The following is an 11,773-nucleotide window of genomic DNA, read 5'->3' on the forward strand; positions in this document are numbered from 1 at the left end:
TTTTATGATTTTATTCTCATAATACTGTCTGTTAAAAACAGAGATTGAAGGGTGAATGGAGTAAAATCAGGAACATTTTCTTCTTGTGATGTTGATGTAGATTCGAAGAACAAATAGAAGAAGTTACAAAAACTTCATCACGTGTATGCTAATTGCTTTGTAACCTTGAACAACTTTTTTCCTTCAATTAACTATATTGACAAATTTACTAATTTTGTTGTTTGAAGGAAATATGAAAAACCATTCTATCAAGTGTTGAGGAATTTTGTTTCATCACAAACCATATTTACATAAAATCAGAGGTTTAATTTCTATAATTACTTCACCTTTTTTTTAGCTAATCATTAGGGTATTTTAGTTATGCAGTTTTGTAGGTTGTGAAAATTGATTGACATGAATCATGTCAAATAAGGACATATATATATATATACACATATATGGCTAATCATTTTAATTATGTCAAATAAATGGCTCAAAACAGGTCATTTGTGTAAAAAAAATATCGGTTTGGTTCGGGTTAAAACGAGCCATTTTAAAAAATTATTTGTTTGGTACGGTTCAAAACGGGCCACTTTATAATGGTATCACTTCTATAGCACTGTTTGATTTAGCAAAAAATAAAAGTAGCATTGTCAACACCCTGATAATTTATAAAATTATTATAATATTCATTACGTATATGCTTTGCGTTCTTTCAGGAGATAACAAGTAGCATACACTACAGTCAAAATGTCAACACCTTGTATAATCAAGCATAAACATGTTTATATTGACATTACTAATTGTAGTTAGTTCTTTTGTGTTTGCCTTTTTTTATTATTCTAATTGTAGTAGTTGTTTCGATTTAGTAAGAGAAAGTAAAGGAAGGAATCTACATAATACTATTAAACTAACATCTTTTTTAGACATTTGGCACGTTCCTTTTATTATATTGTTAGATTTTCCATATATACTAAGCCATATTATAATATCTTAATAATTAAATAATTTAAAACTAAATAATTATATTTTCTGGACGACCTGCATCTCTTTTTAATAACCCGGATCATCGATTCAAGTTAATCGAATCTACCTTTTAAATTTAAAAAAATGTTCGACTATTAATAACAATAATAATACATAAATCATAGGTTTCAACTCTCCTATTTTTGTTGCGTCTTTATGATATCATTTTTACATTAAAAACCGTTTGACAATTAATAACAATATTAACTATATTAACTATAGATTTTAACTTTCCTCTTTTTGTTGCGTGTTTCAAATTTCAAATTTATGTGCCAACTGATTACCTTGAATGAAATTGAGAATAACTTTTGTTTTTAAATTAACTAACAAAAAATATTTATGTTACTACTCCTCTCTATATACTTTCAGTTTTACACAATAAATATCACACCACATCTTTTCATCTATCAAATTCTGCAATTTCGCATTTCTTTGTAAGGTTCATTTGTATTACTCAAATTATTTCATTCATTCATATTATTGATTTCGTTCATATATTTTAATTATTATCAATTTAATACTTTGTTTGCGTTCTTATTATTTTATTACAAACAACACAATGGAACCAAAAAAAAAAGACAACCATGTTTAATAAGTTGGATACGCTTAAGAACGATTGATTTCTCAAGGTTCATATATTGAAGTTATTGCGTCTAAAGGCCAATAACAAACCCGGTGAATGTTGATGAAGGAGCGATGTTTGGCACCTTAAAGGTTGATATGTGATGGACGTTGGAGGCTCAAAATAAATGCAACACTTGAAGACCTTTTTTTTGCCTTTCAGTTTTAGTGTGTTTTGTTTTATAAGACAATTTCTTCATGTTTCCAATTTGGTTTGATTTGTGTTGGATTTTTATATATCATCTGAATTTAAGGTTTGCTTTATAATTTAGTTATTTTATATTCTAAGGTAACATGTCAATATCTAAGTCTTTAACATACCTGGTGTTTGGAAAAGTAAATATTTTTTAAATTTGTTACACTTAATTTTTTTAATTATCTTACTTTTCAAAACATACTTTTATAACATTTGCATTTTGTTGTCTTTTTTGTGTGTTAAAAATTAGATTACACATGGTATATGATTTTTCAAATCATTAATAATATTAAATATTTTATTGAAGTCAATATAGTGATCACCTCGATAATTTGTACTCAACATGTTATCTACTATTTGTTAATCAACAAAAAAAATTTAATACTCACAAAAACCATGAGTAACGAAATGGATTATTTATCAACTATAAGGTGTGATGTTTTGTCACACCCCGACTAGCACAATGCGGAAGCGTGAAACGGGAATGTAACGACTAGCACATTGTTTATAAAGAAACATTACAAACTAATTTACATTATATTACATTACATTATTCTATCATGGTTTTACAATCTAGGTGATACAAACAAAACTAGTTCGTTAAACTATATGATCTTACTACTAATACGCTTGCTTCTATTCATATAGCATCAACCACACCTTGTACACGTAGCAGATCACCAAGTTATTCCAATTTAGGTACACCTGAAAAGCAGTTTAAAACGGGTCAACTACTAGAGTTGGTGAGTTTCATGAGTTTCCAGAAAATAGTTATGATTATTCACAATTTAACACTTGTAATTGTGATATAAGTATGTATGCATGTAAATGATGTAATTATGCTAAGCTACAGTGAAGTCTTGACTATTTGTGCTGCGTGCATCCATTTTTCACGCCCAATCAACCACTGTGGCCCCCTTTCCGCCCACAATATGCCCCAAGTAGCCATGTCTAATACTACATAGCGTGTTTGTGTAATTATGGTCCTGTGCAAATGGGGTAAAGTCTCAGCAACACATGCCGGCTCCATTTGGGTTTGTCAAACCAATAGTACTATTCACAAGCCACCGGCTCGAAGTTAATCACTGTGTTAGTGGGGACTTTCGTGTGTTAGCACTTAGATAATTCACATCAATACATGTTTCAGGTATGTATATGTAATCAAACATGCTTTTCACCCCAAAAGTTCATAAAACAGTTCAGAAGTGGGATCATGAAACTCACTGTTTAGTAGATACTCAGCACTGTGTCAGCTCGCGGTTTGTTCGGTTTGCTATCACTAGTTCCTATAATCAATATTATAATAATATTAATATTTTAATATTATTATAATCTCAATACTAAACTGGGTTGTATAACTAATCTGGGTATAGCTGGAACGCCCAGAAAGTGACAATAGGCTTAGGTTGTGATGTTGTTCAATGTCTAATACTTAAAATCGAACTTGGCTCGGTTTCCTGTTTTCCCAGCTGGGTCAAGTTGTTCGTTTACGCGCTCAGAAAACAGTTATGGGGAAATAAGATTGGGTAAATGTGTTGGTTAATAAATGATTAAGTTATAAAGAAAGATCACATATTGGGGTCCCGGATTAGCTACAGGGCACGTTTCTGTTTATTCAGTTCAATTTGAGAAGAAACGCGCACAATCTATCCAGATTGTCCAGGTTTCTCATAAAAAGGTTTGTTTTTACTTCATTAGTCCAAAAATATGATTTTTGATCACTCTTGGTGTTTTGATATTCCCGTAGGTTCGTTAATCGCGAACTTACTGGTTTTTATTAAAATTTAGTTTGTTTAATCTTCAAATTAGCATAATTAATTAACCGTTAATCATTAAATTATAAAAATTTAGCCACTTATCAAATAAAATATGTAGATTTTTATAAAAATATTTCTGGAATTATTTATTGATTTATTAATTTATAAAAATTCATTTTATCAGCTATATTTAGCTTGAAAATCGTCCGTTTATCCCAGACGATTTCCAAAAATTCCACAAAAATTCCTGGATGTTAAAATTACATCCCAAAAGCATTTGTGTCAATTCCAGATTATAAAAAGCTTGTTCAATAATCTTTTCGGCCTAAATTCGGCTATAAAAACTCATACGAACGCACATGCACTAAACACCCTTAGACTTTTCTAAATGATTCCAAACTTCATATGTGATCAAAATATACCAATTCTGAGTTCCCAACCAAACTTCATAATTTTTCAAGCATTTTAACTATTTTTCCCAATTAAACATTCCAATTCGGTAATAAATTCGCCAAATATTCTTGGATGGTCGAAAAATTACCAAATTTGAACAGGGAATCAATGACATGGTATCTGATTTCCGTGAAAAATTTCAAGGCCTAATAATATTGACATCACAACCTTAACCTAAGCAGCCCGTAAGCGAGTGTTTCGGCATTACCTTAGCGGTTTTGGTTTGTTTATGCCTTTCTAATCAACTTTTCAAGTTTTTGTGCTCCTATGTAGGCTAGATAAAAGTCCTATATCAAAAACCAAGCAATTTTTCATCAACATAACAGCCTTTGACTTAGGGTTTCGGCTAGTGCACAAAAACGAACTTTTGAACCGTAAAAATGCCGTTTTAACCCTTTAATCCGTGTTTATGGCCAAAAAAACTATCAAACCAGGTTCCTTACCATGTGTATGATCAAAACATGTTTATGAACCATTTTTAGGATTTTTACATGGTTATGAATGATTTTTGGCAATCAAACTATGTTTATATGGTATTAATCAAGGTTAAACAAGTGTAAAAGTTGCTTATTTAAGTTGTTTACCTTAGGGTTTGAAGAGTTTCTAGAAATTTTGGTTGCAGCTGCTTGGGGACTTCAACTTTTTGTTAAATGGAATGAATAAACATGCTTAAGGATGAAGTTATATATAAAAAAAAAGTGGGGGTGGGGTATGGTTGCGATCGGGATTGCTTATGGGCCCATTTTGGCCCAAGTTTCTGATTTTTCATGCTCAATACGAAAGCCGAGTTCCAAATTTACTTCGGGTTCAGTTTTTGACGCGAAAAACATATCGGGTGCGTTAAACAACGCGAAAATGAGTGTTTTTCGGCTCTTTTTGTATAAATTTATAAAAATATAGTATACGTTAATAATTTTCGAAAATATTTTCACGGATTGCTTAAAACATTCCAAATAAGTGTTTGGTAAGTCTTTTTTGGCTTAACGGATGATAAAATACTTGGTTTGTAACTATCTTTCGTGTTTAAATCTATAGCGGGTAGTTAAACGAGCATGTTTTCGTTTAACTTGTTTGCTATTGAACTAAGGCCATAATACTAATATTTTAGCTAACATTAAACGTATATCACTTATAGATGGCCCCCCGGGATATCTAGGTCATAACCAGACTCGTTTGGTTAATCATTTGTTCGTTACGTAATACGCGTTTATTTGCTTAATCGATAAATACGTACTAAGGTATACTTCGTTTTGGCTCAAATTTCACATGTTTATAACAAATTTTTAAATCATGTTGGTTAAATATGTAGTCCATTGAGCCTTAGTCAATTTTTCTTATCGAATGTCTCTTGATTTCCTGGTTGAATATGAATATGAACTCATGGTAGACACATGCCTTGCTTTACGCTAACTACACACTTATTAGTTTATGAATTTTAAATTTTTTAACTTTTAATTGTGTTTCTAAACATTGTACATCGTATCTTATTTTGGTTTATGTTTATGTCTGACAATAATTTCCTTTCGTACAAATATTATTTACAACTAAATATCATGTTGTCGTCCTAGAAAACATATTACAAATTACAATATAATATAAAATTATATATGTTTGTTAAACGATTCCTATAAGTCCACCCGTGTCGTGCACGGGTCAATAACCTAGTTTGTATATGATTTTAATATCCCAAAATAATAAGACCTAAGTAGAAAGTAGAATAGACGTTAGACTTAGACTAACGAAAGTGTCACATATGTAAGCCATTTGCTTAGCAAACAGAATATTAATAAATGTTTATTTTTATGATTTCGTCATTTCCCCATTTAAAAATCATAATATTTATTCGTTAAAAGGTTTTACTCTTGTCACGTGCGACCCATGAAAGAAGGGACCAAAAGGCCCATAACAACAACAATAAAAGCAAACCCCACAGGCCCACATCAACAGATCAACTCGCTTATCCTTTTCTTTTAATTTTTAAAAAAGTTTGGAACCACTCCCGATACCCAAGTGAGCTTTTCTAAGACGGGATGTTATCTGCTCATACTAATTTTAACGTTCTAGACATGACTTACCAAATAACACAATCAAAACAAAAAAACCCATGACCAAAGAAAAATGCCTCTCAGGTTTCGAACCTAAAAATTTAAGTCTAAAGTCTTAACTCCTAACATCACCGCAATTTCCATCAGCTCTCTTATCTATACCATCCAAACAAAATCTCCTAAATATCCACCTCCCATCCAATCACATCATGCCATGTCACCCGTTCTCCGATCCACTCACCAAAAAGCACACCATTGACTACAAAACCCTCAATTTTCCACACTAAAAAAACATCATTTTTATATTTATAAGTTACAAACTTACAACTTATAACCTTAGCAATAATAATAATAATAATAATAATAACATGTTCCCACAACATTCCACCAAATCCAAACCATCTCTTAAAACCCGAACCAAACTCCGTAAACCCAAATACTTAAGCCTCCGACTTCAACTCACCGCCACCACCACTACGCAGCCCATGCCACCACCACCACCAACCACCGACAACAAGCAACTTATTAACCTTTTCCCGTTACACCCAGAAAACCTTTACAAAGATGACCAAGAACATAACATGGCTCGTATATTCTCATCATGTGATGACGTGGACAAAGCTGCCACCACTCTCACCGGAATATTATGCTCCGATGATGACGACCCATTGTAAGATTCATTATCATTTATTTAATTATAAAACATCATTGACTAATAGGAAGCTTGTATTGTGGCCCGAGCATAAATTTATGCGTTTTTCGTCTGAAAATTTTTATACGTGGTGTAAATTTACCTGTCTTTTCTCCGAAACTTTTGAGCCTGGCCACCCCGATTTATGAATTTTTTTACACTTATTAAGTTCGGCCACTCTGGAGTTTTTGTCCAAACTTCGCCACTGATGATCGGTAATTCTTCATTCGATGGGCATATTATAAATGATCATTTTTTTGGCCGAAGGCGAAAAAAAATTGAGGTCTTAAATTAGTTGAGTAGTAGGTTTAACGTTTAAACATTAAATATTTATATTGACAATATTGTATCGAACAAATGCATATTTTTAAGAAATAATAATAAAATCCGGGCCTATAGGGTGTCGGGTCAGGCCCTGCCTTATAGCTAGCCTTGCTGAGTATATACTCCTGACTAGACTGAGTACTTGCAACTCCAAAGTCGTCTGACTTGATACCGCCTATAAGGCTATAATCATGTCTTATTCCATTACTGCGCTCTCTCAGGATTAACAAATGCACGTGATTTAATATTCTTGTTTTTTGTTTATCTTATTACAGAATTGATCAACACCCATCTCCATCGTCGGCGTCGGCTAACCACGCCGACGAGGAGGTGGAGCTTGTAAGGACGGCTATGAGGAGGAATAAATATAAGACCGATAATATTAATATTATTAATAATATTAATATTAGTAATAAAGATGATAATGATACTAATACTGAGAAATGGGTTTATTATTCGGAAGTGGTGGAGAGGAAAAATGAGATCAAAGGGATGTCGTTGTCATCGTCGTCGACGACAAGATCATCGTATTATCCGAATCATCATCATCGGAGTAAGTTGGTGTTGAAGCTTGACTATAAGAAGATCATGAAGTCGTGGGTCAACAAGGGTCCGCTTTATGTTCGTGGTGATTCGGGTTTGGATACTTCGCAAACCGTACCCGATCTTCAAGATGATGACTTCTTTTTCCCGTCTTCGGTTAATGTAAGACCGCTTCTTCCTTTGCGTAATTTACATGTTGAAAAACATGATATGAGGCGTGTGGTTTGGTTAGACGGTTTTCCTCTTGGGAAGGACATGAGTTCGAATCTCTAGAACGTCAAACTAATAATAAGCATATATGAATCTCAGGGTGTAAACTCGGGTATGGTGATTAGTAGGCCTAGTGGTTTACTAGGGTCAAAACGTCGTTAAAAAGAGTAAATGACTATAAATTTAAAACTAGGAGAATAACCATTTTGATCAATAATCTTTTTGAAAATGTATTACCTTAGCCGAATAGCCGTTATACCGTAATAGATTATTTTATTTTGTGTAAAATTAGTCATTTTTGAACAAAATAAGATTAGATATATGAAGGAATTAACAAAATAAAGTAATGATAATGATAATAATTAATATATGTTTTTTAGTGTGTTTTACAATTAATAAATTATAGCTATCAAAATCTAGTAAGTCTCTTAACTAATGTATTGATAAGAACAATATAAGATAACTATTTTAACTAACGTTTTAAAATAAGCTATAGAATTTTTGAACTAAAAAAGAGCACCCTCTTGATAAAAACAAGAGGGAGATACAAATATAAATATAGTACATATATATTTCTAGTGACTATTGTAAAACAATTTTGCGTCGCAAGTTGCAAAATACTATCGTTTTGTAATCGTCGAAAACATATTATTACTTTATGGTCGTGACGCAAATGTTGAGGTGCATCATGAGCATATGTATGCAAGGCTATGTGTAGTTTCAAGGGGGGGTCCCTCCTCCAAAAATCACCCTTATCGCCCAAAAATTACCATCCCATTACATATGGTCTAAAATTTATATTGATAAGTTTAAACGAGTCAATAACTAATTTAATAAATACATTAGATCAAATGTTTACATTTTACAATGTCACGAGGTAATCGCTATTACACTTTAATGGATGGTCCTGCTCTCTGAGGTGATATGGTTGTCGGTGGTATTTTGTAGACTTTTATTTTTCACTTTTTTAGTTTGTACAATTATGGACCACGAACATTTGTATTTAATGCATTAAAAATGGAAAGTCACAATTATATAACGATCACAATCTATGTAGTCAATCTCGTTGGTATTGCGGTGATATATCGATTATCAATATCAATCAAAATATCAGTACCGATAATATCAACAATATTGACCGATATTTCACCGATATTCCCGATATCAATGTTTAAGTTATAACTTTCAACTTTTAGTGTTTCATCTTGGTGTTTCGAGTCTTAATCAGCTCCTACTTGCTACAATTGTTAGTGCCGCAAAAGGTTAATTTGTTAATAGTAGCAGAACATACTGAATTATTAGTGTTAAAGTGCTATATGTATAAATTTTGCATGATATTAAAATTATCGATATCATCGCGATATCCGATATCTCAAATATTGGTCCTCGGCCGATATCCGATAGTTTTCCGCATCAATTGCGTAGATCACAATTAATGAGCGACTAGTTCGTGGGGTGTGGACTTGCTATTAGGCAGGGATTCACATAATTTTTACAATCATAATCTTTTAAAAGCCAATTATCAGGTACAAGCGATAATCTTTTTGAATTGTTAGTTAGCAAAGTATTGACGTGCTATCGAAAATTTTTCGATAAAACCTTTTTATCATGTTATCATTGTTCACGTGCTGAAGCATATTATGCAAGTCCAAGGTGAAATGTTGACATGTTGTCCACTTGTGCTGGCTCTAGAAAAATGAGCTACAAAAGGGGCCAAATTCAACAGTTATGGGCCTGCTACTATTGTTGATGACCTTTTGAGTCTGACACAATACTATTTGCACTTTTAATGCTTAATAAACTTGTACGGCACAAGTAAAAAAAAAGTAATCAAGTTTGTTTAAATTGACACCATCAACTTTTCACTCTTAGCAATATTGCACCCCACAAGTTTGGAAAGTTGAATTGTTATTGTTACTCTAACTAGTTTTTTACCCGGCGCGTTACAGCTGGTAAAACCCTCGGGTTGAAACCCAACGTTGATAAAACCCGAGCGTTACGACGATGAATTTATACGAATTCAGTCAGTACCGGCTGTGTTCGTTACGATACATACCCAATAGGTAAAATTTGAGCGTTAAAACCCAAAAAATTAATTCGTCAAATTAGCATATAAAAAACATTAACATATATGATAACAAAATATTTAAGACGACGCTTATTTGGTTGGCAAACCCGAGCGGTGGTAAAACCCAAGTGTTGTCGGTCCTGAACATTGATGTGGTAACTTGACACGAATTCGGTCGGTTTTGATGACCTAAGTTACAGTACCGGAACTAAAAAGCGAAAAAAATTTAAAATTGAGGTGGACCAACGACCAATGGGGGGGAGGGGGTCGGTCGGTAAACTTACTCATTAGTAAAACACAAGTTTTGTCAGTGATGGGCTTTAAATAAGGCCGCTAGTCTGTTCGAACTCGATCGGTTTCTTTCAGGTTTTTTATGTTACCCGGAACTAAAACAAAAAAGATTGTCGCTTGGTTGGTTTCCGTTACATTTATTATGTTTATTATAGTATACAAAATTTACTAACCAATACGGTGCGGCCAAGTGACCCAATAGGCCAATTACGGCACCAAAGTTGTTATTTATATATAGTAAAATATTCACCTTTAAGTTACCTAGAAGTATTAGTTGTTGGTTTCAAAAACATTTAAGATGGTGTTTCTCATTATTGTTATCATATCTATAGGGCACAAGTCATGATGAGCAAGACAATGGCGGTAATGTCGGATCTTGGACAGTTCCTGAAATGACACATACCGAGAATAATGGCGTAAGCGGAGGAGATGATGCATTGCACACGGGGGAGTTGAGTGCAATGATTCATAACAGAGAAGCCAGTGTACAAAGGTATAAGGAGAAAAGACGTAACCGGCTATTTGCTAAAACCATTCGTTATGAAGTAAGAAAGCTCAATGCCGAGAAACGCCCACGTATTAAGGTAATGTGTCGTCTTTCACAATACGTTTTCAGATTATTTTTCACGGGTTTATGTTATTTATATATTTTCTTTAATATTTTTTTGATATTTCTTGTGTTAATTTGCAGGGAAGATTTGTAAAAAGAAATTGAATGCATTGGACATATGATATTTTCCACGAATGACTTTAAATTAAGAACTTAGAACCCTATTTTAAACAATATACATGTGTATATGTGTATCTTGTATTTCAAAATTAAGATAATAAAGGTAATATCATTAAATTTAAATCTTTATTGATAAATGTGGCAAAAACGCGTAGTAAATGATTTTGACGAACAAATTTGAGGCATTTCTATGTTTGTGACAAATGCGTAGCAAACTACAATTTCCTATGTATTTGTGATGAGACACAAGTGTTTTAAACCGCAAGAATTTCTAATGGTGTATACTTTTAAGGTATGGATTTGATTAATATTCAATCCTTCAGATTTTAAGAGCGTGAAATCAGTGGGTTTCTCACGTTTCTTATTTTTGTAAATCTTTATATTGTAACTCAGCTGCAACAATAAACTACAACCTTTTTACTTCTAAAGTAATAAAATTTACCATTGGAAAAAATAAATAAATCATTTTTTGTTAGTTTGAAGAGTATATTACTATCCTTTACAGAAATGATCCAACTTATAAAGTCTTGTCAATTGATATAAAGAATCTGTTGATTTTTAAATTAATTTCCATTTGAGGAGACATAGGTGAATACATCAATAAATGTACTTAGAGGTGTAAAAAACCCGAATCCGGAACCGGACATTAAAAAAAACCTGGAATCGATTTTTTTATACCAGGTTTTTAATACCCGAACCCGTACCCGTCCCTACCAGTAGGGTACGGATAAGGTATGCATTTCAGTATCAAAACCCGTACCCGGAACCGGACCCGATTTGTACCGGGTAATACCCGAAAACCCGAACCGGTTCCATATCCGGAACCGGGTTTTTCGAAT

At 32.8% G+C, this 11,773-nt stretch overlaps 1 protein-coding gene across 1 annotated transcript; it reads left to right on the top strand.

Moving 5' to 3' along the window:
* Nucleotides 1-6,439: 6,439 nt before the first annotated feature.
* Nucleotides 6,440-10,998, top strand: LOC143549541 (uncharacterized). Its single transcript, XM_077040430.1, has 4 exons — nt 6,440-6,747; nt 7,503-7,797; nt 10,537-10,788; nt 10,896-10,998. The coding sequence occupies exons 1-4, from the start codon at nt 6,446-6,448 to the stop codon at nt 10,917-10,919; spliced, it is 873 nt and encodes a 290-aa protein (XP_076896545.1). The 5' UTR covers nt 6,440-6,445; the 3' UTR covers nt 10,920-10,998.
* The last annotated feature ends 775 nt before the right edge of the window (nt 10,999-11,773 follow it).

Source organism: Bidens hawaiensis, unplaced genomic scaffold (genome assembly GCF_021521415.1).
Source record: "Bidens hawaiensis isolate Kalapana, Puna unplaced genomic scaffold, B.hawaiensis_p1.1 tig00015640_1, whole genome shotgun sequence".
NCBI lineage: Eukaryota > Viridiplantae > Streptophyta > Magnoliopsida > Asterales > Asteraceae > Bidens > Bidens hawaiensis.